Source organism: Hippichthys cyanospilos, chromosome 20, assembly GCF_059441005.1.
Source record: "Hippichthys cyanospilos isolate Australia breed blue-spotted pipefish chromosome 20, RoL_Hcya_1.0, whole genome shotgun sequence".
In the NCBI taxonomy this organism is placed as follows: domain Eukaryota; kingdom Metazoa; phylum Chordata; class Actinopteri; order Syngnathiformes; family Syngnathidae; genus Hippichthys; species Hippichthys cyanospilos.
In genome coordinates, this window is record NC_142388.1 from 3,080,103 (window position 1) to 3,104,999 (window position 24,897).

The 24,897-nt window shown below is 38.6% G+C and overlaps 4 protein-coding genes and 1 non-coding gene across 8 annotated transcripts in view; 4 read left to right on the top strand and 1 right to left on the bottom strand.

The window, feature by feature from the left end:
- Window positions 1-7,131, bottom strand: part of mthfd1l (methylenetetrahydrofolate dehydrogenase (NADP+ dependent) 1 like) — a 26,554-nt gene extending 19,423 nt beyond the window's left edge. For 2 of the 3 annotated variants that reach the window (XM_088403858.1, XM_088403856.1), the window contains exons 1-17: window positions 6,753-7,123; window positions 5,821-5,905; window positions 5,690-5,740; window positions 5,553-5,606; window positions 4,735-4,859; window positions 4,360-4,460; window positions 3,535-3,671; window positions 3,355-3,466; window positions 3,077-3,138; window positions 2,892-2,989; window positions 2,611-2,784; window positions 2,399-2,535; window positions 1,916-1,962; window positions 1,433-1,540; window positions 1,205-1,279; window positions 741-843; window positions 172-248 (exon numbers count right to left, since the gene is read on the bottom strand). In XM_088403858.1, the coding sequence (XP_088259984.1) occupies window positions 172-248; window positions 741-843; window positions 1,205-1,279; window positions 1,433-1,540; window positions 1,916-1,962; window positions 2,399-2,535; window positions 2,611-2,784; window positions 2,892-2,989; window positions 3,077-3,138; window positions 3,355-3,466; window positions 3,535-3,671; window positions 4,360-4,460; window positions 4,735-4,859; window positions 5,553-5,606; window positions 5,690-5,740; window positions 5,821-5,905; window positions 6,753-6,994 (1,788 nt within the window). In that variant the 5' untranslated portion in view covers window positions 6,995-7,123. Of the gene's footprint in view, window positions 1-171; window positions 249-740; window positions 844-1,204; window positions 1,280-1,432; window positions 1,541-1,915; window positions 1,963-2,398; window positions 2,536-2,610; window positions 2,785-2,891; window positions 2,990-3,076; window positions 3,139-3,354; window positions 3,467-3,534; window positions 3,672-4,359; window positions 4,461-4,734; window positions 4,860-5,552; window positions 5,607-5,689; window positions 5,741-5,820; window positions 5,906-6,752 lie in introns of all 3 variants that reach the window. The other variant, XM_088403859.1, reaches the window with a different exon arrangement.
- Window positions 7,097-10,499, top strand: stx11b.1 (syntaxin 11b, tandem duplicate 1). Its single transcript, XM_088403860.1, has 3 exons — window positions 7,097-7,120; window positions 7,909-8,049; window positions 9,570-10,499. Exon 3 carries the CDS (start codon window positions 9,577-9,579, stop codon window positions 10,471-10,473), a length of 897 nt encoding a protein of 298 aa, XP_088259986.1. The 5' UTR covers window positions 7,097-7,120; window positions 7,909-8,049; window positions 9,570-9,576; the 3' UTR covers window positions 10,474-10,499.
- A 2,805-nt stretch (window positions 10,500-13,304) lies between these two features.
- Window positions 13,305-17,206, top strand: LOC148406959 (syntaxin-11-like). Its single transcript, XM_088403571.1, has 2 exons — window positions 13,305-13,461; window positions 15,348-17,206. Exon 2 carries the CDS (start codon window positions 15,355-15,357, stop codon window positions 16,231-16,233), a length of 879 nt encoding a protein of 292 aa, XP_088259697.1. The 5' UTR covers window positions 13,305-13,461; window positions 15,348-15,354; the 3' UTR covers window positions 16,234-17,206.
- A 1,121-nt stretch (window positions 17,207-18,327) lies between these two features.
- On the top strand, window positions 18,328-18,410 carry trnal-uaa (transfer RNA leucine (anticodon UAA)). Its single transcript has one exon. It is a non-coding gene; the product is annotated as a tRNA-Leu (tRNA).
- Window positions 18,411-19,492: 1,082 nt separating this feature from the next.
- On the top strand, window positions 19,493-22,103 carry LOC148406961 (ADP-ribosylation factor 6-like). 2 transcript variants are annotated; one of them, XM_088403300.1, is made up of 2 exons: window positions 19,493-19,730; window positions 19,851-22,103. In XM_088403300.1, exon 2 carries the CDS (start codon window positions 20,258-20,260, stop codon window positions 20,783-20,785), a length of 528 nt encoding a protein of 175 aa, XP_088259426.1. In that variant the 5' UTR covers window positions 19,493-19,730; window positions 19,851-20,257; the 3' UTR covers window positions 20,786-22,103. The 2 variants fall into 2 exon arrangements, with proteins under 2 accessions (XP_088259426.1, XP_088259427.1); XM_088403301.1 differs by having other exon boundaries at window positions 19,930-22,103.
- Window positions 22,104-24,897: the final 2,794 nt, after the last annotated feature.

Consider the following 24,897-nt stretch of genomic DNA (forward strand, 5'->3'; position numbering starts at 1 on the left):
TGTAATTAATGTTTGTTGTGGGCATTTATTTCTTGAACTATTTTTCAGCTATTTAATCGACTATATATATATATATTTTTTTTTTTTTTTTTGTTGAGTCCAAAACATCTTTTTTGCTATCCCAAAAATGGTTGTGTCAATGTGCAAGTATAACACAATAAAAAGCCAAACCTCTCTGGTCTGTCCTTTTTCAGTGCTGGCCTGTCCCACAGTGATCTTCCTCAAAAAACGGTCATTTGTATCAACCACTGAAAAAAAAAAAACAAGAAAAAAAAAAATATTCCTGCAGTATTGTACTACCCAAAAGCAAACACACATACACACACCTGAAAATCATAAGAAGAAGAAGCAAAGCTGTTTTTGTGCATGTGAGAGACACTCAAAGTGTCGATTAATGATGTTGTTCTCTCACAGTGGATCTTGGAATGATTACTGGCATTGCTGGGTTAACCATTACAAACAAAATACAAAAACACACGCCCAGACAAGACACATAAATAAAGCCCCCCAGACAATGGGGAGTCTACTTCTGGTCTGTGGGGTTGGTGTGCTTTTTTAAAAGGATGCCCTCTGGAACCGCTGGGCCAAATAGCACATCTCTCACTGTCAACATAAAACCAACACAGCTCGCTATAAAGTAGCTATTTATATCATCATTAGCTAGTCTTTCACGAAAGATGAACTGCTTCCTTCTAAGATGCACTCATTTTATTTGAAGTATGCTTTTTTTTTTTTTTTACCTCTCTGCCAGGTGATCTTGGAAGGATCGAGGTCAAGTCGGACAAAAGAATGAACTTCCTGGAGCGTGAGTGAGGCAGGGTCGCTTTTGTTGATGCCGAGACGCTGGAATGAGAAGACAGGAGGATTTTGAACGAGCTGTGAAGCTCCTGCACGTTGTTAAATGAGGATAATTGCCTCCTATTGGTGTATTTAATTGAAAGAAACTGTCTCATTGCAAAAGGGCTTGGGTGCATCAGATGATTTGCTAAATGAAATTATAAATTACAGCTCTTACGTATTAACTTTACAAAAATTATATCCCAATGCCTTCACCAAAAAGTTCAGACATCATTCAACACATATTACAAAAAAATCAGCTCATCTGAACTCTTTCGTGCTGTAGTAGGGAGGACAGGAACAGCTGGACAATTTTAAGACAGGATAACTGAGGACCCCTTGTGGAAAAATCGAAGATCTTACTTACGCGGAGTCTTGCAACCTGGATGGGTGAAAATCTTCTCACTCCATTGATTGAAGGGACCAGTCTGTTGTACAGTGCCTTGAATTGGACAAACAAGACAAAAAATGAAAAAGACGAGAGTCAAAAACGTAAGGATTTGGGGCTTTTGGGAGAGATTTCAAGATGATTATAAACTGACCTTTCCTTAGGTTTTGAATGACAAACTTTTGCGGGATGAAAGTAGTGTCATACCTTGTCAGATTGGGTCGCCTCATGAAGCATCCTTGCATCAATGGCCGCCGCCACCAGGTTGTTGGCAGCGGTGATGGCATGAATGTCACCCGTCAAATGCAGGTTGAACTAAAGCCAAGGTTATAATAGTTAACAAACACCAATATAATAACCACAACTAAAATTGCAAAAACATTTTCTTGAATGAAAAATCAATAATAACAAAAATTATTTTATGAAAACAAAAACTAACTACATAATTATTACAAAAATGTCTTATGCTTTTGTTATGGTCATATACTGTACATATGCTTTAAGGGTTCATCTTAATTGTATTTATTTTAGTATTGCTGTACCTGCACTTGCACTACATATATTAAAAAAATAAAACTAACTCATAAAGACTCAATGACAATTATTTGATGAACCTCTTCTCCGTCAATTTTTTTAGACAATTTTTTTAGACAATTTTTTTAGGGAAGACTAATCCTGCATGTGCCTTACCTCCTCCATTGGGATGACCTGGGCATATCCACCTCCCGCTGCTCCCCCTTGATGCAAAGAAGGAATAGCACAGTCAGAGGGAGATAACAGCGCAGGGACACACAAAGACGGAGTGCTGAGCACTGTACTCTGAATGAACTGCCCCCGCCATGACTCAAAAGACATTAGAGTATGAAATGCTAGCCTCATGCTGACAAAAGACACAAAAGTTTGATATGCTCCCAACTGACAAAAAAAAAAGCACACTTGTGTATAGTCAAATAGATGTGCAAGTTTGAGACCCAACTAAACCATTGAAGATAAGATTTGTTTTCTGATTTTAGACTAAATAAGTTTCAGGGTTTTCTGTTATCGGCCAACAGATTTATCAACAAATTAATTAGGCCGCCATTTTAGGGTCAATTTAGTCATTTTACGGATTTTTTTTCGCAGGTGTTCTTCGAAGACAAACTTGTAAATGAACTAGTTTTATGCACTGCTTACCTTTAACCCCAAAGGTGGGTCCTTGAGAGGGCTGTCGTAGACAAGCGAATGCGTTGAGCTTCAGGTGAGCAGACAGGGCTTGGACTAAGCCGATGGTCACAGTGCTCTTCCCTTCTCCAAGCGGGGTCGGAGTTATACTAATGGAATCACACAGACAGACGCTTTAGTGTGACGTTAACATAAATGAAACGATGATGAGATAAATAAATCACCCTGCCACCAGTACGTATTTGCCATCAGGCTGTGCTTGTAAGCGATCCAACAGGGAGAGCCGGACTTTTGCCTTGCTCCTGCCGTAAGCTTCGAGCTCTTCTGGCAAGAGACCAATCTCCTCTGCCAGCAACTCCACAGCCTTGGGCGTCTGAGCTCGGGAAATCTCTATGTCACTTGCGAACAAATTCACAAAAATAAGTTTAACCTTCAAATAATTTCTTTCCAGGACGGAGGCAGGAATGTGAAAAAAAAAATTCTCACGTATAAGCGCTTCATGTACCTTGGTACGGGTGTCAGGGGCTGCAGTTTTAGGCTGCGCAGCCTCCAGGGTCGATACTGATGCTCCTTGAGCCTCCGACTGCAGCTGTGCACAACATTCTTGTACGCAAAATAAAACAATAAAATGTAAGACAATCTAACACCAAGTTAGAGAACTAAGTAGTTCCAGCTGACAAAATGACACACCTGCATTCTGTATGCTGCCGTGAGACACGCCAACCCAGACTTTGAAGACAACCTGGACTCATCTGAAAATTAACATTCGGTCTCAATCTCGGCTAAGGAAGAAAATCACAGGCTGTCTCTTTTTCAATGTGTTTGCTGTTGAAAGAATCTCAACTCTTGTCTCCCTGTCAAAAAAATTTGCTAACTAAAGAAACAATAAGAGAAAAAGAGACCGTTTCTGTTCAGTTTGTGTGGCCCGGTATCAAACGTCCCATGGACTCCACAGTCCAGTGAAGTACCTGTGTCTATGGTGGAATCCCAGCGGATGACCGCAGCCCCTGGCCTAATCCAGGTGGGTGGAATTTCAAGATCCTCTGCACCGAGAAGGACCACAGCATCAGCATCCATTACCTGAAAAAATGATTAACTTGATGAGTCCTAAAAAAACCCCAACAAAGCCAGAAAAGCCGAAAAGAGACCTGTCTCTGTAGGTTCTTGAAATTGGAATGGCTTTTAAGAGCTGCCATTCCATTTCTCTCCAGCAGGCACTGCAGGGACACCCCAAGAGGTCCTTCAGCACCAATCAGTAGCACTGTTCTTCCTTCTATGGGAGAGTCTAGAGAAAAATATTTGCATTTAACAATTTTTAGCAGCCTCACAATAATGTAATGTACTATATAGGGATTTCACTGGGGTCAAATAGACAACCGATTTAAATTGACCTCTTTTAATACAGTATCTACATTTTGGTGATTTTCAAAAATAGTGTGGATTTTGAAATGGCAGATTTTTGCTGACTTATTTTATATTCAGGTATGTTACTCGAATAACGGAAATTGTTCACAACAAAAGAACAAGGTAATGTAAAAAAGTCGAGTGTTCTGCATGTAACTTATATCTTTGCAGTTATAAGTGCCAAGGGAACATAAAAATTATACATAGACCGTTCACACTAAGTTAGGGATATTTTTATTTCCATGTGCAGGCACACTGTCCACAGTAAGACCATTTTGTGGAAAACACAAAAAGAAATGTGTCTATCTCCCCGAAACAAGGGTTAAAAGTTGATTTTGCATGAGGCCTTTTTGAATCGGGTGGAAAATTAAACATAAAATTATCCATTGTGCTTTTCAAACAACCATATACTTTTGCCTAGCATCTGCTAATAAATGTCCACATACTAAATTAATACATCACAAAAAGGATAAGACAACCACATGTAAAAATCCTGCCTGTATAAGTGTCAGTTCAGAAATGATTTAAAAGATGTCACATGCAAGGCGACATGTGCAGAATTAACTCACCATGCTTCTGCAACAGATCCATTACAGCTCTGGCAACTGGCGGCACAAAGCCTTTGCTGAGGTCACATTGCACCAAGTGGCCCATGTTCAAACACGTTATCCTATCGTAAAGGATGGAGAAGCACATGCTTTGAATTAGTCCTAGTAACAGACAGAAAGTTCTAATTTGATTTGCCCGCATTCCTTGTGGTTGTTTTTTTTTTTTAAACCTATAGTATATCCTACAGTATATGCTGGTTACTGAAACAAATAAATGATGACAAGAAAGCCATCTCAAACAGAAAGTAGTCCTACTTTTCAGCTAAAAAGGGATTTGGCGCCATCTTGTGAATCTAAGTTGAAACAGAGGAAGCTAGGTTGCCTGAAGATTTTTACCCATCTATGTCCTTCTCAGGTTTGAGAGAATCAAGCACTCGACTGGTGAGGGAAGCTGGGGGGAGGTAGAGGTAGATGCCATGCACCCTTGGGTCCTCATTCAGCTTCAACACCTCCTCGACAATCTATTCATGTGGACAAAGCAAACGTGTGACGCAACTTGTGCTAACAGCTGGAAGCATTTACAAATGGAAAACAACAACAACAAAGGAAGTGAAAAGCACTGAGAACGATTGCAATGCAAAGGGACAATTGTTTTTTATCTTGCCACCAATTGCAGTTTCACTTTTCCTCACGCTAAAAGACACCAACTGCTTTTACATCTAAATGTGTACTGTACTATATATATATATATATATATATATATATATATATATATATATATATATATATATATATATATATATATATATATATATATATATGTGTGTGTGTGTGTGTGTGTGTGTGTGTGTGTGTGTGTACTATATATGTATGTGTAAGTATTTAAGTCTAAAGTGTACTCAGTAGGGGAAGATTACACCACTTTGTAAGTTAAATAACTTCAGTAAACAAGCTTGAGTTTATTTGTGTATGCTGAGGTTTATCCCACAAAGACTAAAATATGGCCCTGAAAAGGGCTAAGATCCAACATTAAGTTAATTTGGCCTCATGTGAGATGTCAGTGAGTCACAGACGAGCAATTGCCTAAACAGATTTTGCAGTTCAGATGCGGTTGATCACATGGCTTGCAAACACAACTGTCGAAATGTCAAAAGCATGCACAGGCTTGCTGAATAAAGAAGGACTTGAAGTGTTTTGTTTTTTACTTCACTTACTTCATCTTCACTACGATCCTTGGCTAGACAAATCTGAGTGACGTTTAGGCCAACCTGGATGAGAATGTGACAAAAAAAAAGATCCCTGGTAACTTGGTTTTAAACAATGAGGAAAATGAACATTGAGTGACATTTACCTTCCCTGATATTTTCTTATTAATTTCCAAGAGGCTGTCATCTTCACCCACCTTTGAAATAAAGTTATTATAAAACTTAAGCAAGTGACATTTTTATTGAACTTTAGCTACAACTAAAATACACAAACTACCTGTATAATGGCAAGCAGCGGCTGGACAGCAGGATTTCTTCTCTGCAAGGCCACTATTGCCTCTTTGGTGCTGTGAACAACATCCCTGCGACAGAAAATAAATAATTCCCATAAAATAGCCTAAAAAACAGCCTTTACAATTTCTTGAGGAATACAATATAAAACACAATACATCTTTATTCATATTGTGTTCGCATTTTGCATGTATTAATTTTTCAATAAAAAAGAAAACAATTAAGGAAGATTATGCTGCTGTTTAATCATCAAAACCCCTATTTTATTTTGAAAAGACTGAGGAATCAATATTATTGTTCTTGCTTTCTTCATCTAATCCTTTCTGCTGCACAATTTATTGGGGTCCAGATCAGCAAAACCTTGACTTAGGATGACACTTAAAAGGTCAAGTCAATACATTTATTTTGAATACTGTTCTAAACAGGCCCACATCAATCAACCGCATTCTAATTATTATTTCATTTGTGTAATGTAGAATGCATGGTATACAAAAGATACGTTTGGGGAGAGGTGATGAAATGCAATGAATATTTTTTCTCATCAACAAGGAAATGAAGCAGCGTAGGGGAAGCACTACTACAGTAATTGCGCATTTATATGACGTCACACGTATGCGTTCAATGAATGAATGAACGAAAGACGTATTAAGTCGATTCTGTGTGTTAAATTTGCGTGTTAAAATGCCATCCTGCTTGTGACTTGGTGATTAACTACCATGCGGAAGGCAACCAAGAGGCGAGGTTACATCAGCTAGTGGCGAGGGGAAGTCTCTAATCATACCCGGGAAACGTGCACCTTTGGCGGCCAGCCAAACACGCCACAAACAGCGGAAGTGTCCATCAGTGATAAAATATAACTCGGCGTTTTAACTACATGTCAAACAAGCCACTCAAAATACAACGATATAGCTTGTTTACCTGAGAGAGCGGTCGAAGTCACCACCGTCACTTTTCAGCGACTGCTTCCCGAAGTAGTCGGCTAATTTGGCGTTGGTGCCGCTGTTAGCCGGAGCGCTCGCCGCCCGCACCACAAGCCGGCTGTGAGCCACGCCGGGCCCCTGACATCTCCGCGATGTCCCGCTCACCCTGTTTCCGTGTCTGGCATGCTGCATCCGAAGAGCGGCGTTGCCACAAGCGCTACGAATGACGGATAATTTCATCCTTACTACTTGGTTGTTTTTTTTTTTCTTTTCTTTTTTTTAAATCTAAAATTTGGCCAATTACTTGTTGCTTGTGTCGACGAGGTCGCCAAACTAGCGAGAGAAAATATCAGGGTCCTGATGGAGGTATGGCGCTTTCACTGACCGTAGTAGAAACTAGAGACACAACAACCTATGATTGTTGGAGATGCCCCAAATGAAGGCGTGGACTTTTTTTAAAAAAAAAAAAAGAACAGACATGTTCGTTCTTTCTCTTTCGTGTTGCAGACATATTTTAGCAGAAAATATGGACTATATCGTTGGTAAACAAATACACTCCTGACGTTTACGAGTTATCTGTGAACGCAACGGCGTGGCAAGGGTTCAAGCTAGCATTCCGTTTTGGCACAGGTCAAATAAGGCCAACTGGATCACGAAACGCCATTGAATTTATGAAATAACTTGATAAACGTATCTATTATATTTATAATTAGCATTTTATTTAAAACACAGGTCAAATGAGGCAAACTGCCATTTAATTAAAGAATAAACTTGATAAACTTCTGTCACTCTCTCTCTCTCTCTCTCTCTCTCTCTCTTCATCCATCATCCATCCATCTACTGAAATGTTAATTTAGATTATTTACAATAATCCTGTATTCTGAACAGTATCAAGAGTCCTCTAATTTTTAAAAATTTGGATTAACATCTATATTTTAACTCCTCAAAACTTCAAACCAGTCACAATATGCAAAATAACCAAACACACACAAAAAAGATGTGTAATTTAGCTCAGTTTTATCGACGAAACGTGCATAAACTTTACGTCCTTTTGGCCCAGCAGCTGATCTCACAGCTTTTGTTTTTTTCTTCTTCCCGTTCTAAACCTACCGGTCTTCATTCCTACCTTGTGACTTCTGACATTCACACAAAAGCCAACCGACGTCGGCAGCTGAAGATATCTGCTCCCCCGCATGCACATCTCGGGGCCCCCAATTGCTGCTCTACGCACTGTAGGATGGTGCTGAGACAAGAGTAACCTCAATTTTAAGAAAAACATTGGACACACAGCAAAGGTAAGATATTTTACTTCATAATTGTACTGAATCTTTTAGGTTTGTGTGCGCTGTTAACCCTAAAATTCACTTTTCCAGCATTTTTATTTGAGCGGTTCTAAAGCAAAAAAATAAATAAAAAATATGTGAAACCTTCCTGTTGTTCATTCAGTACAGCATTAAGTTGTGGTCAAACAAAAACAATACAATCTCAAATCAGAAAGTAAAATTTTAATAATTCAAGAGATTCAACACTAATATTTAAATAATAACTTGTGTTACCTTGAAAAAAAAACTGAATTAGCCATAAATATACATCAAAGGTGCATCTCAATAAATCCCAGTATTATACATAAACCATAGTAAAGGTCGTATATTTCATTCATCAATGGACAATGTGAAATTACTTATTTACTACATATAATAACCAGATACATTTAACAAATTGGAAAATATTTTCAAGAGGCCAATTCCCGCCTAGTTTTTGCATAAAAAGGAGTTTGTAATTGTTTTTCTTGTCAATTTCGTATTCCTTGAAATGATTAATTCTTGTTCCTGACTGCCTTTCCAGAAGTATATGCAAAATAAATCTCATGAAACAATCCAGGTCAACTTGTCTGAAGTCCTCATTGTTTTGTTAAAATGATAAAAAATATCTGTCTCGAAACATATCTTACTGATTTGTCCCTAATCGCATGGTATCTGCTAAACGCGATGCTTGTCCTTGATAAGAATTCAAAATGAATGCTGAAGCAAAGATGTCCCTCAGGAACCTGTTTGGTGAGGAGCAACACCTTCAAAAGTATTCATTGGAGAACCTGTCGAGCCTGTGCAGAGTACTGGGTGGATTCCACCTCAAAGGAACAAGGCAGTCTGATTGCTTTCGCCAAAAATAGCCTTATATATGGCTAATACTTATCATTAGCTCAGGCTATTTAGACAAAGCCAGCGAGCCTATGATTTCTAGTACTAGAAGGTGCAAATGTACTCTAACTCAGTGGTCCCCAACCCCCGGTCTGTGGACCGGTACCAGTCCGTGGATCAACTGGTACCGGGCCACGTGGGCTGCACCCGAAATCATGTTTTGGAGATGGTTTAGTTTAACAGTTTTTACATTTGTGCTTGATCTTTGTGTCTTTGGCGTCGCCTCTGGCCGCTGTTGGTATTACATACATAGTGAGAAGGATGATGCGGTTTTTAGAGCAAAAATGCTAAATTAGCTAAAAACAACTGACAATTATGTTTTATTTCTTTGAGAGGTATGGTAGCTAATATCATAAGTCTGTAAATTTAGTTTTCCTCTAATTGTTAATCCTACTGTAGCTTTTTCGCCTTCCTTCAGATGGACAAGACCACTATAGCTTATCAAGGTATCATAAGAAAGTTTAGCTCACCAAAAAAGTGGACTTCAGGTTATTGTTTCCATCCCAACTAGTTTGTTAGCAAAAGACGGACACTGTCTAGATTTTACTATGTAAGTTTTTTTTTATTTTTTATTATTCATACAAAGACATAAAATCTGTAAACTCTTAATTTTGTAGCCCAACCATGAGGGACCGACTGAGCAACATGCAGGAATTGTCCAGCAGCCACGCGGGGTCGACGGAGTATGCCGAGTCGGCCTTATCGGACTCCCTTAGTAATGTGGACCTGGAGGACGAGTTGCCCCACGAGGCGGTGGTATTCGACAACAGCCCGGCTGTTGCGAAGATCTTCGAGCAGGCTCAGGCCATCCACAAAGACGTCCAGCTCATTCGTCTGGAGGTCAAACGGCTCCGAGAGCAGAACTCTCGCATTCTCCAGGGCGTCACCACCATGAGCACCATCAAAAGGGACGCCAACGCCATCGGTGCTGATATAAAAACGCGGGCTGAGCGCGTGCTGTCAAACCTGCGGGACATGGACAACACGGCTCACAAGTTGGAAGAAGTGCACGGTGCAAATTCGGCCGTCACGCGAATCGCCAGAACCCAGTACGCCTGCCTGAGCAACGGCTTCCGCGACGCGATGTTTGATTACAACGAGGCTGAAATGAGCCACCGGGACAATTGTAAAGCCCAGATCCAGAGACAGATGGAGATCGTTGGACGCGAGGTGACGGGAGATGAAGTGGAGGAGATGATCGAGAAAGGGCACTGGAACATCTTCACCGACAACGTCATGGCGGAAGGCAAGACGGCTCGCGCTGCTCTGTCCCAGATCGAGAAGCGCCACCAGGAGCTGGTGGACCTGGAGAACCGCATCAAGGGGATCCACGAGATCTTCCTGGATGTCGCCCTGCTGGTGGAGGAGCAGGGCCCCATGCTCAACTCCATCGAGACCAATGTCCAGAAAACGGACGAGGTCTTGCAGGAGGCGCTTTTCAAACTCGGCAAAGCCAAACGTCACGACAGAAACAATCCCTTTAGAAAGATGTTTTGTAGTTGTTTCCCTTGCTTTGACTAAAACATATATATATATATATATATATATATATATATATATATATATATATATATATATATATATATATATATATATATATATATATATATATATATATATATATATATATATATATATATGCACATAGATAGACTAAGATAGAGGTTGCTCAATGTTTCATTATAGCAAAATAATCATATTTAAGGATAAAAAATTCTATTACTACAGTCTATCAAATCAAATATTTTTCATTAGATCATCTTCTGTCAATTCCAAGATTTTACTCAAGTAAATAAGTTACAAACTTGGAAAATGTGATCAATCACAGTTAATTATGGAAAATGTGGCAATTGATGAGTTAAAAATATTTTAATATTGTTCAACAGCACTACTATATATATATATATATATATATATATATATATATATATATATATATATATATATATACAGTGTTAAAACAACTAAGACAATTAAAAAAAACTGACATTCATCATTAATTATTACTCTAGTTATATTGATCAAACATGTTCCTTTAACTTAACCACAGATTGTCAAATTAAAGGTGGTGCATGACAGTGCATTGCCGACGGCAATTTAAATACGAAAGAGGGGACTCCAATTGAACGAGAAGTTTAACGGACCAACCCGAAGCCAAACATGTTTTTGAGTTAGCCTCTAGCAAGAATACAATTGGTGGACAAGAAATACAGAACACAAAACAGGAAGTCTTTGAATTTGGCGAGCACAAAATGTTCATGAAAAGCCATTTCCACGAACTGATTGATTGTGATTGTTGTTGGCACATATTTTCTATGTAATAAGCAAAACAGAGGGAGGAGTCTAAATCGAGATGTCCCGCAGGTTTATTTTTGTGTTTCCAGGAAGTGAAACGTGCATAATGAAGAATGCGCGGATAAAAATACTTCAACAATTATGATTTGTTTTTGAGATTAATGACGGGTATCAAAAACCGGGAAATGACAAGCTGGTTAAGTTTCCATATAAAACATTCACGATGACCACGAAGCAATGTGCACGCTTTTAGCTAGGTGCGCCAAAAAAAAAAATGGTTAAAATAGATCATCCCATGATTAGTTTCTCATCTTTAGTTGTGTCAAAACTGCCCGTGCCAAATAAAACAATTTCCTGTGAAGAACTACTATACGGTGAATAATCAGCTCTTGTTATGTAAAATACTCTGTAAAAAATGTAATGTTACAAACTGTTAGCGTGTTCATAATGTTCATTAGAATGTGCTTTATGCCTAGGATTTATTAAATTATTGCTGCCTGATGATGAAAAATGTTGTTTTAACTTTAATTTGCACAGCAAATGTTAAAAACCAAAATTATTTTCTTTCATTTTTCTGTAAAGCTCAATCGTGAGCTTCAAAGTGTTTTGTTATGTGGCACTGCTTTTATTTCATATGTCATATGTTGAATTGCCTCTGACAAAAATCAAACAAAAATCTGCATTAAAAACATGTTTGCATGATGTGTCTTTATTCAAGCCCTTTCCAGGAAAGTCATTCTTGAAAAACAAAAAACAAAATGAACCCCGTGATATGCGATAAATATTTACGTTTTCATACATCCGTAAATCACTTGAGGAATACCATAGCTCTCTGTTTTAATTAACATAAATACAACACATTTCAAACTATGCAAATCAAAATTTGATTGACAAGACATGTAAAATTGGTAATCTCTTTAACTCATTCAATCCCAAAGGCATTTTTTGAAATTTTTTTAAGAATCCAGATATACAATCTCAGGTACTTATTATATCTATAACTGTTTTATTAAATGAGCGTCCGATAATGACTGGTGCTAAACAAATTAAGTACAGTAGTAAAAGTACTAAAGTAAGGAATTTTTTAGACATTAAAGCAATCAATATCAATAACTTTTGATGTTCAACACCTAAAGTCATTGATGACGTCATTACTTATCACCTAAACTGATTACTTCAGTGCTCATTTCCTAAAAAAAATGACTACAATCTTATGTAATCGATTACCTTAATACTTTTTGAATGCACAGTAATCAAATATTTTAGTATTTATTTATTCTATACGTATCTATATTTATTTATTGATTAGAATATCTAAACATACAATTGTATTTAATATGTATTGATCCTATCTTTTGATTTTTGTTTATTTTGATAGAATTTATTTATTTACTCAGTAAATCAAATCGAATACGTATAGAACATACTCATAGAACATATAATTGTATTAATATGTATTGGTCCTTTCTTCTGGTTGTGTATATATATATATATATATATATATATATATATATATATATATATATATATATATATATATATATATATATATATATATATATATATACAGTATATATATACAGTATATATATTTTATTTATTTTTTTTAATCGCGATAAAGATTTATGATTTTGAGAGGCAGTGCACATTCGTCTTCACCTGTTAACATTGATTGAATACTTTTCATTTCAGTAAATTCCATGTCCCAATGCTTCAAGCTCAAAAGTTTTTTTTTTTTTATCACCTTTAAAACATCTGTGCGATGGAACAGTGCATTTTTTTTACTGTTGCATTACTGTCGTGGTCAGGAGGTTTGCGTCCAACAGTTGATGATATGTAAATGAGACCATTAATAACTATCAGAGAAAAACATATTTCATAATGATTTGTAGGCGACATAAAAAGAATCTTTTCAAAACATTCCTTATGGCGTGACGTGGAGTTTGATGAACAGGTTCACCCGGTCTTGAACTTCCTTCAATGTAAAAAGCATTTTGAAGAAGCGAAGAAACCTTCCAGGAAGAATTGGGACAAAAAAAGGAGGGCCCAGAAAGGGATGTGGCTTCTGCGTGGATTGCACATCAGACAGCAAAAGTTTCCTTGAAGAAAGATCTAAACATGCTGTCGTAAGTTGTTTGGATTTAATTCATCAGAGGCGGACGTGCTGTTAGGCTTACCCAATTTTTGGACCTTGGATGAGGAAATCAAAAAAAGGTAAGCTGAATAGATGCAGCAAGTGGATGGAGCTTGACGTAATTTGTGCAGTACGGATTTTAATGATGTTTATTTCATGAACAAAACTTTTTGGCGGGTTTTGCAGGGTTTTTTTTGAACGGCAAAACATTCCATTCGGGTTCTTGCGCTGCTTCATTTATGTTTGGTAATAGACTGGATATCTTTGTGCTTTCAAATTCTCACTATGATCTTATCATAAAATATGTTGACATGTATGTAATAAAGAATTCCCGAGGCTTCTTTTGGTGATTATATTGCATAAAACCGGGGTGTGCCGTTGTAAAATATGTTGACAATCGGTACATTGTGTTCAACATCAGCAATCCAGAAAATGAGGCCGAGGTGTGTTATTTTCAAATTATTCAAAGTGGGCACTTTTTTCCCCAGATAACTTTTTGCATCTTGTCAGGTTTATGATCTAGATGATGCTTTAGCGTGTGTAGAATTTTCGAATTTTATATTCTTAATATATGTAGTTTGCTCAGAATTTTCTCAGTTGGCTTTATAACATGGATGATATTTTATGACTTGAAATAACATTGTTTAGATTTTAGATTCTTCATTGCATTTTTGGTTATTCATACTAGGACCTTTTTGCCCCATTTAAAAACTTTATGCATCTTGGTATTTTCTTAGTCAGATTTATGATTTATGTCACAAACAGAGACAATGGTGCTAATAATGGAGTGCAAAATAGCATGTAGTGCAAAATATCATGTAGTGCAATTTTTTTAGTGCAAGATATTGCTTATGCATGCAGTCGGAGGCAGACTCGTTTATGAGGGATTTGTTGAGAATGTCCACAAATAACGAATTTACAAATCTTGGTATTGTCTCAGGCAAGTTTATGATGTGGATGATGCTTTATGAAATGGCAATATTTAGAATCTCAACTTTTCATAGTGAGCAGTTTTTGCCCAGTTAACAACTTTGCACATCTTAGAATTTTGTCGGTCAGGTTACTTTACTAGATGACCTGAAATGACTTATCGTTTAAAGTTTATATTCTTCAAAGCAGATGTCACTTGCTCAACTTCACACATATTCACTCATATTGGCATTTTCTTATTGGGTTTTATGATGTTTAATGACCTAGAATTACTTACTGTTTACATTTTAGTTTGTTCAAAGTGCTCATCTTTTCCCCAGGTAACAATTTTACACATCTTAGTATTTTCTCATTCAGGTTTATGTTGTGGAATTAGTAAAATAGTCTGCAAAAACAAGTGCTCTGCAAAAGAATGTGCAGGGATAAGTAAAAGTGAAAATTCTTATTCCCTCACACAGAAGTGAATGCCGACAAGATGAAAACCAGCCCCAGAGTAGAAGTAATTAAAACAAGAAGGGAAGCAAAAACCTTGAAATACAATATGTCAGTGTTGGACTCTATCTATCAAAGTCATCATTCACCTAGCTACACAGAGAGTTCCTACGTATGTTAGGTGAAAGGGTCTTTGTTATAAACAAAGCCAGGTGGTCAATGAACAGTAAAATGTTATTATACTAATACTTTTTTCCATATATATATATATATATATATATATATATATATATATGGAGTAGCATGGAGTCTCCATGCTCGTCCAAAACAGCTAAAAAAAATTGGATGTAAAACTCTAACGCGCTCGAATAGGAAGCTATGAAACAAAGTGAAAGAAATAAAAGGGAGGAAAAAGGTAATCAAAAGAATTGTACAATTCCATGGAACAAATGCTGTATTTGAAAATGTGAATTTAAGGGTTTAAGGGGGAGTGAGTAGCCTTAAGCACAAGCAGAAGTAAAAACAATAACATGCTCGTTGTATTCCAGAAGCAGAATGCGGGGGCAGCAGAAGTAAAAACAATAACATGTTGGTTGTATTCCAGAGGCAGAATGCGGGACATGCTGGAGAGACTGCGCAATGTCAGCGAGGCCCTCGAGGACGAGGACGACCTCGAATACGACGAGAGCAAACTGCCACCGTCTCAAGAGGCCATCGTCTTCGAGAACTCCTTGGACATCGAGAGCATCCTGAAGGAAGCCGAGTCCATCCGCAAGGAGATTTCCTTGCTCCTCTTGGAGTTGGAGCGCCTGAAGAAGAACAATGAGCGCTTCCGCACCACCGTCCGCCACCTTTCCTCCGTCAAACGGGATTCGGACGAAATCGCCAGGGGGATCCAGAAGCAAGGGCAGCAGCTGCACACTCGCATCATGGCGCTGGGCGAGGAGAGCAAAAAGATGGCCGAAAGAGAGGGGCCCAACTCGGCTTCCAGTCGCATCGCTTGCATGCAGTTCGACTCGCTCGTCCTTGCGTTCCAAACCGCCATGGGGAGCTATAACCAGGCGGAGGAACTGCAGCGCTCCATTTGTCGGGAGAGAATCCAGCGCCAAGCCTCCATATTAGGGACCAAAATCACAGACGAGAAACTAGATGAGCTCGTGGACAAAGGTTGCGAAGGCTGGGCCGAGTTGTCCCAGAGTCTGCCCAACGTAGAAGGCCACTCCTCTCGCTGGGCATTGAGCGAAATCAAAGACAGACACAAGGATCTGGTGGCGCTGGAGGCCCGTCTCAGGGAGGTCCACGAACTGTTCCAGGATGTGGCCGCCCTGACAGAAGAGCAGTGCTCCATGCTCAATAACATCGAAGCCAATGTAGCCAAAACTCAGAACTATACTCAGAAAAGCAATTTGGAACTCATCAAGGCCATAAAACACAAGAAAAAAAATCCCTTTTTGCAATGTTGCCCGTGTTTACCGTGTTGGAGACAATGAATCAAAACAAATACAGTGTTCCCTCACCACTTCATGCTTCATTTTTTGTGACTTCGCATTGTCTTTTTTAAAAGAGCGTTAATGTAGAGTCTGATGCAGTCCAACAGCCTGTTAATACTCGATCTTGTTCATCCACAAATGAAGACAGTTTTGCTTAAAACCAAACCACCACTTGTCATTCTACCAAGGCGGAGTCATGGCATTGCATAAGAGTGGTGTTTACTCCAGTGCACTGTGTGTTGTAAAAGAAAATAAAGCGAAAAAAAGTAAATTTGTACCTTCTCCCCGTTCGACCTCTGTAAAACATTTGGGAGATCGCTGGGCATGGTAACGAAAGGTAGGAAAGGTTTTATTAAAAACATTGTGGATACGTGGGGTGCAAAACAATTCAAGAACAGATGGAATTGAGAGTAGAGCTGGGCAATAAATTTGTCATTTTGAAAAGTGACAATTTTGAAATGAGCGAGATTGAAAATGAGGTGTTGCACAAGCAAGCAGCAGAATGCTAGATGGGTGGTTTACAAGACGTGTTTACAATAGTTAATAACTACTTAATTGTGGCATTTAAGCGAGTTATGTATGAGCTAGGGATGGGCAGGTACCGATACCAAGTATCAGTTTTGGGCTGATTACTGGCCTTATTTGATTACGATTCTGGTATTGGCGACTCTCTAGGATCATTTTTACAAAGTAGAGAAAAGGCCATATTGGAATTTATTGGTGTTTCTTTAAAATTATGTCACTGTTTTGGGGGGGAAATGTTGTGTATTCAAAGTATTATTGGTATCGGTAATTAGTAACGGTGACCACTCAACATTGATTGCACGGACTGTTATCTGCCTGATAAAAGTGGTGTTGAACATCCCTAGTACAAGCTATGTTAAAATTGATTCAAAATCAGTTTGTGTTCGTTGTCTGAACATTTTGCACATGGTTTATTTCTGAATGAATCAAAAATAAATCTTTAAACAAATGTTTGTTGGGTTTATTGCTTTCATTAAAAAATTATTAAAATCAGAATGTCCACAATGCCCCTCACCACTACAATAAATACATAAATAAACAAATACATTCACATTGAATATAATGGCCATATTTAAAATGATTGTTTAATTTTTCGGTTATTTTGTCAACTAATCAATAAATTGAAGAGGGATGTTTTTGAATCACATTCAACAATTGGACATTATTTCATAATGATAGTGCAAGAATCGTTAATAGTGTAAATACGGTATATCTTTCCAATAAAAGGCTTAATATGTATCTTGAGACATTCCAAAGTAGCACAAGACATTATTATAGTCATTAATACAACACTAATATCTTAACAGATGTTCAGATATTCAGAATGAGAGATTTCAATGTCTTCGACCATGAATTTCTTGAGACAGCATCAGATTATAGTCTTGCAATTTAATCGAGAAATAAAAGTAATTAATTCAAACGACGAGTTATTATTGTCACGTCATCATTTGTATATGCCACCGAGCTCCATTTTTGCCATATGAACAGAACGAATCGAGCGAATAAACTGGTTGATCCACCTGCAAATGCACTGAGTGGAAGCGGAAGGTTCAAAATTGTAACGAGTCAGCAGACAATTTTTTTTGCTCAGTCTAGTGACCTGGAAAACAGAAATCTGCAGAAAGCCTTTTGAACAGCTTTTTTTTTTCCTGGGAATATAAAATCCAATCAAGGTAAATTTGGAGAGCAGAAGACAATGTTTTCACAGTTGAAGATACTAAATTGCATTGTATGTCGTATTTCTTTTTGAGCGCCAGGTGGCAGTATTCTGTGTTTTAAAGAGGCCTGAATCTGCGATGAAAACGGCTTTTTTTAGATCCATGTCTAGGTTCTATCTGATTAGGGCGTTAACGTCTTAAAACATGCTAACATGTGAACAGGTATGTTCATTCGGCTAGCGGGTAAATCTGTGATGGGTCGTTGTGTACAGTTTTTGTTACTTCGCCGACGAAGAAACGTCACACTGAAAGTCGCTGTTTTAGCTCATAACCATAAAATTACAGTTTTCGGTAATCAAGCTTTTCGTAACTGATTTATATTTTTTATTTTGTCCTTCCAGCAGCATTATGTACCAGGATGGCCGAGTGGTTAAGGCGTTGGACTTAAGATCCAATGGACATATGTCCGCGTGGGTTCGAACCCCACTCCTGGTATTCTTTTTCCACCACACCGATTTGCAAATACGGTACGTTAAAAACTCGAGTTGACAGTTTTCAAATATTCTCTTTACTTCAACTAATCTTAAATTATAGATTACTTTAAACAACCATTCCTCTTTATGAAGTGCTGTGTATAAGGTCTGCAATGGAAGAAGTCAACATTAGAGGGCGCAGTTTGAAAAACATGGCGAAAAATAAGATAATCCGTTTGAGTAAAAAAAAAATCAATTAAATTATACTTAACAAGTTACGTAAATTTACTTTTACAGCAGTCAATCATTCGGGTTATTTGAAAAGTGACTACGAGACATAAACACAAGAGAAACAAATGATTAAGAGAAAAGGCTGTTAGGAAGTCATTTAAAAGTAATACTCAATGAATACAACTAACATCTAAATTGCGGATGTTTGTGAGCTTTGCTGGCCGTGAGCCTACTTTTTATTTTTATTATTTTAAATAACGTTACGAAACACCTCCCGCCAGGCGCCCACACACAACCTCCACGTCACTAACGAACGCAGGAGCTTTGAATGAAAAAGGGAAAGTTAAAAAAGAAATCGAGTGTAGGCAGTGCACCTCACCCCGAGAAGGAATGATTGCAGACGTAAGATATACTTTAATGACTCAACGTGTGACCAAATCTGTGAAATTCTTGTAGTTAACGTGACATTTTCGGATTGTATGAGACACAAATTGAAAGCTCAAATGGCGCCTGGGCAGCCAATCAAACAGTCTGGGACACGCCTGCGCATTGGTGCTCGGTGCGTTTGGAAAATAAAAAATCAGGATATTTGAATGTCATCGTTCTTCATGTTGGTTTTAAAATACCAGGGTGAACAAGGGGAAATGTAATGTATGTACAGAGACTATAAATATGTCATATATAGATATTAATATTGCTTATTGGGGCAACGAAAACAGTTTTGAAAGAAAACGGCGTTGTACACATTTGGCTTCAAACGGGTAAAATGCAACACTGCATTCTGTACGTAATAAATGTAGTAACTTGCTCAAGGGCTGCCCTTAAATCATTACAAATAAGACAACTGTTAAATAACAAAGGGGCACGCCCTTTTCACGCCTTCTGTGCTTTATGTTTTACATTTCTGAAATTTCCATGAATACCTGAAGGCGGCACAGTAGTCAGCTAGTTTGTGAGTCGCGTAGAGGAAGTGGCGCTAGATGTGGGTCCGCACCTTTTCCGGTAACTCAGTACCGTCGGCCCGTAGCTCGGGAGTCAGCCAGCGGGGTGAAGAGAAGCCTGAGAGGGAAGAAACGTCCCGGGGACCGCGGGGAGAACGTTATTTGCCCTGGTGAGTCTTTTTCCACCCCACTTTGATGTGCCTAAAGACGGGGCTCTTTTTTTTTCTTCCTCACAACAAAGTTGTCGTCCTCCGTCCTGACACCCCTCCCCGCTCTTGTGTCACACACAGGGAGGGAAAGCGAGAAGAAAGTCGGATGAATTAGTGACAATTTTCGGCCCTTGTTCCCCTTCATGTCCCGTTGTCGCAGAACGAGGGGAATTCCAAAGCCGTTCGTCGGAAAAGTACCAGTGGCAGTTTCGTTACCGCGGCGGTGAAATTCGTCGACAGGCCCCGGGTCGAGTGTGGACAGCCGGCGGCCGAGGAGGAAGTGTGAAGCCCCGGTTTTGGACTGGGCCTCTCCCCGTGAAAGAAGGCGTCGAGCCGTCCCTGGAAATGTTGATTCTCAAGAGCACAGGTTAGACTGAAACATCCCTCAAGGGCTAGACACACAGCCACTCAGGTCTTAACGCCATACTGTAGCGTCTAGAAGGATTTCTTTTTTGTAATTCTAAGCGTATTTATGCACGGTAAACACGATGGGAAAAGTGCTGTCAAAGATCTTTGGCAACAAGGAGATGAGAATACTGATGCTTGGACTTGATGCGGCGGGAAAGACCACCATCCTGTACAAGCTGAAACTGGGACAGTCGGTCACCACCATCCCCACAGTGGGCTTCAACGTGGAGACGGTCACCTACAAAAACGTCAAGTTCAACGTGTGGGATGTGGGAGGTCAGGATAAGATCCGTCCGCTTTGGCGACACTACTACACTGGCACGCAGGGCTTGATCTTCGTGGTGGACTGCGCCGATCGGGACCGTATCGACGAAGCCCGCCAGGAGCTCCACCGCATCATCAACGACCGGGAGATGCGCGACGCCATCATCCTGATCTTTGCCAACAAGCAGGACCTGCTTGATGCCATGAAGCCCCATGAGATCCAGGAGAAGCTGGGCCTGACGCGCATCCGTGACCGCAACTGGTACGTGCAGCCCTCGTGCGCCACATCCGGGGATGGACTCTACGAGGGCCTCACATGGCTTACCTCAAACTACAAATCGTAACCCCGCTCGGAGATGACGCCGTCTCTTTAGCAATTGTATCCTTATTTTGATTCCCGTTTTTGATCACTCACTTTTAGGGTTGCTAAGGGGTGCGAGTTTTCCAGTGATTTCTGTCAAGTTTGGAAATTGTGGAAATGCAATCGATCACAGACTATTTGTAGATTTCTTTTTTTCTTGGTTTCTGCTTGTCGAAAAGTGGTTTGCTGCCATCTTGTGACATTTATAAGCAATTACACACCGTTTGCAGATTTTTTGGCATTTGCTAAAAGATGGGGTTCACTGTTTTAAATTAGACGCTTTCAATGAGAATCTGTGTCAATTTCTGGCAACCAGCTTGGAATTGTAATTATTAAGATATTCAAATTTAGATAAAATATTGTCCTATGTAGATGGCCATGAAAAATAGCTGGCTGGTTCTGTAAATTTTGTTTTGGAAAAAAGAGAATTAGTGAAGCGAGAACTTGAAAAATGAAGTCCGGTTGCTTGCAAGTCAAAATGCACTTCAATTTGGTCACGATTACGCTACAATAGTTTTCTGTTTGTTTTAAAATTAAATGTTCATCTAATTGCAGATTGTTGAGGTGAACCCCACACCTTGTATTTGCGGAAACTACCTTTTTCATGTTTTTTTTTTTAATTTTGGGGCGAGAGGGGAATCCACTTTTAAAATGTTTTTCAATGGCACTTATAATGACCATTAATTATTTACAATTTCTTTGCTGTTATTGTAGCGGACACCACTGTATTCCCTTTATTTTACATGGCAAGGTTCCTCCTCACAGCCTTACTCACTATAACCCTAAATATCTTTTTCTTTTACTTTGCTTTGCTTATATTTGCAACTTTACCACAGCGATATTCAGGAATCTTGCCACGAACGTTCCAGCTACATATCCAAAGGTTGGGAGAGTCTTTTGAGGACAAATTTGCCTTTATCAGCAACATTTTTGAAGAATGTCTCTTTTTTCCTCGGACCTCGACAACAACAAGTGATTGTACACCTTTTGGACGTTGGATTACACACTGTGATATGGATCTCTCTTTTTTTTTTGCTCATTGTCACACAGATCTTCCATGTTTGTAGTTTCAGCTGCCTTAACACACATCATTTTATTTTTATTTGATTTTTTTGTGAGGAGAGCTGTTCTTTGCTGCGCTTGTTTAGTTTGACTGACATTTTCGGACCCTGCCAAGTGTTTACCACTTCCATTTTGGTGCTCAAAGTGACCCATGTTCTACTTCACACACTTGTTTTATGCTTTTTTTTTTTTTTTGCTATGCTGATTTGAAGTAATTAAAAAAAAGATGATTATATCCACGTTAGTGCAGAAGTGCCGACTCTTTCCACTGAGGAAGCATCAATTCGTGACTCAATGACGAGTCAGCTTAAACGCGGCCGTTTCGGAAAAGGCCCACGCGTCGGATGTGGAAGTTAGCTAAGAGGTTTTCGGTTCAAGGCGACAAAGGTTGAACGTCAGACGCGCATCCAAGCCAAGATTGTCGTCGAGGAGGTTAGAGTTAAACGAAAGCAGTCGTGTGTGTCACCAGTAGGAAGTGACACATTTCTTCCGTGCAAATGCTGACATAGAGGAATGCTTTCAAGGCCGTAGCATTACTACGCATAATAAATGCGCTTTTTCAAAAATAACTGCATTGTATAATGGTTGCAATGTTCAAAGAAGGAATAATTTAGAAAAATAGTCTAAAAAAATGTTTCCCCCCTTTCAACACTGCGACTATATATATATTTTTTTAAATAACATGTTAAAACACTTGTAATCATTTACAATGTGTTATAGTTTACTGCATTTCAAAAGTTTAAAAATAGTCACTATTTTCTTTTTTTTTAGCATTAACCCTTGTGTGGTACATTAAAAGCATTTTACATCAAAGGGAACACATTGTAAAATCATATACACATATTATTATAAAATTAGGCATGGTTCTTAACCTCAAAGAAACATGGTGACATAAGACACTTGGGTGCTGAAATTTCACCTAGATGGTGACGTGTCAAATTCCAACATGGCACTATTTCCTTATCACAAGAGTATGCGATCTCTTGTGCAGAGGTTTCGATTGTATTCAGCTCATTTCCAATCAAAAATAAACAAATCAGTATTTTTTAAACATTTGATTAATCATTCATAAACCTTGAATTGTCCATAAGAATTTTATCTGCTTGACAATTAATCAGATAGTTATCAAATTTCTTTGTTTTTTTTAACAAACCGGTTACCCTTGTGTTGAATTAAAATTTACAACATTTTTTGGGGGGGGGGGGTCAATGATGAACGTTTTCGTCCATGTTTGCGCACAGTATATATAATTTATATATTGAAAGCGCCAAATTAACTCTTGCAGCTTTCATCAAATCAACTGCTCTGAGTTTCCGCTCTTCTGGTGAAAAAGCAGCAAGTGTGAATTTTGGCTGCGAGCACTTGCGAAACTTGTTGATTATTATCTGGTGCAAACCTAAACAACGCAGGTGGGAAAAAACGTTTCTGTGTATAAAGATCATCAAGCCAGGAATTCCTCCAATCTGAAAACGCTGTCTCGCTATCTCCCCGTTTGGAAAGGCCGTGTTTGTTCCCTTGAAGTTTGACCTGCTGCTGACTTGCACAAATACCGCAAGTTGCAGGCCCTCTGCTTTCCAGCACTTGCTGGGAATAAATTTTATTGTCACCGTTATTGGAGCCCTCTCGTCAGTTGCCGAGGCCTTTTGAACGACACGAACCATGTGCTGACCTCTTCCAAGGCAACCCAAAGGCTTTGGACAAAAATTGCCTTGGATAAACAAAACCAACAACTAAAAAGGTCACCTGACCTTCAAATGGTCCACACTTTGGAGCTAATATCAGACAATCCTCTTATTTGCCACTTCCTCACTTTTGATTGTAATCTGCCTTCAGTTCTTCATTCAGTCCACCAAACAGGAAACCATCCAACAAGTGCACTCATTAAATAGTACAACTATTAGTGTGCCCCCTTTGTTACTACTCTCCGGAATGTGAGACTTTCCTGTAGGACAGAAAGGGGCCTCAAAATAAGCCTCAAAGTTGTCGAGATTTTTTTTTAGGTAGTTTCTGAGTCGAAATAACCTTTACAAGTTTCTTCCTTAAATTTAAGCGGGTGTGTCAAAAATAAACTGCCAATCTTGAGCCATCTGTCATTGTGTATTCCACGTGTGTGGCTCTTGTGCGGTTTGACGTCTGTGTGACAGATCGCTGGCAGGTGGTTCGGAAAGGAGGTCCGCCAATGAGTAACCGGACAAATTTCTCGACTAAAGTAAGTTCACTTTCATTTCCCGTTTTGATCGGCTGTTTCTCTGTTTCACTCTTTATACTTGCATCATTTGGTGATGAGATAGCTTGGTTGGTAAATACGACAGTTAATCAACTCCGTGGTTTTTAAACTGTTTGATGTGATGTTATTCCATGTTACAATCGGTTTGCTCTTAATTCGAAAAGAAAAACATACTATTCTTGCAGATACACGCAGAAATCCTGATAAAATATCACTTACCACCAAAGTTACAAGTACTGGTACACCCGTTACTTTTTTATGATTGGACATTTACATATTAATTACTTTGACTGCTGAAATTAGCTCTAGCGGAACCTCAAAAACATTAAATAATGCCAAAGAACACAAAAATTCACCTATCCTAACTAAAATACACCACTAATAATGAATAAGGTGTAAAAGTCGTAAACAAAATTAAAAAGTACAGGGAGAATGTGTGTGTTCAAATCACAAAATAATAGGACGCTAAGAAGAAAAAACTAAGATTACGCGAAAAATAATAACGTAAACTGATGGGAAATACAAGGTATGTACAGTATGGAAATTTATTTGCAGAAATTGTCACTAGTGTATGTTTCTGACTGTTCTCAATTCATACATTTTAACAATGTGTTTACAATCTGTATTCATATTATATTCTTGTAAATTAAATATAACATTATACTGCAAAAATCCACTTCACCACATAGCATGCAAAACATGGAACAAACGAAACTGGCACAAAGGCTGGTCATGTGACCAGAACTGCACTTTTGGCATTTTATTTCAGGCTCAAATGACTTCTTTATCTTCTCCTGTTCACATGA

What these genes read in the sequence shown, in the direction of transcription:
- LOC148406959 (XM_088403571.1), top strand. Translation starts at nt 15,355, where the DNA reads ATGCGGGACATGCTGGAGAGACTGCGCAATGTCAGCGAGGCCCTCGAG.
- stx11b.1 (XM_088403860.1), top strand. Translation starts at nt 9,577, where the DNA reads ATGAGGGACCGACTGAGCAACATGCAGGAATTGTCCAGCAGCCACGCG.
- LOC148406961 (XM_088403300.1), top strand. Translation starts at nt 20,258, where the DNA reads ATGGGAAAAGTGCTGTCAAAGATCTTTGGCAACAAGGAGATGAGAATA.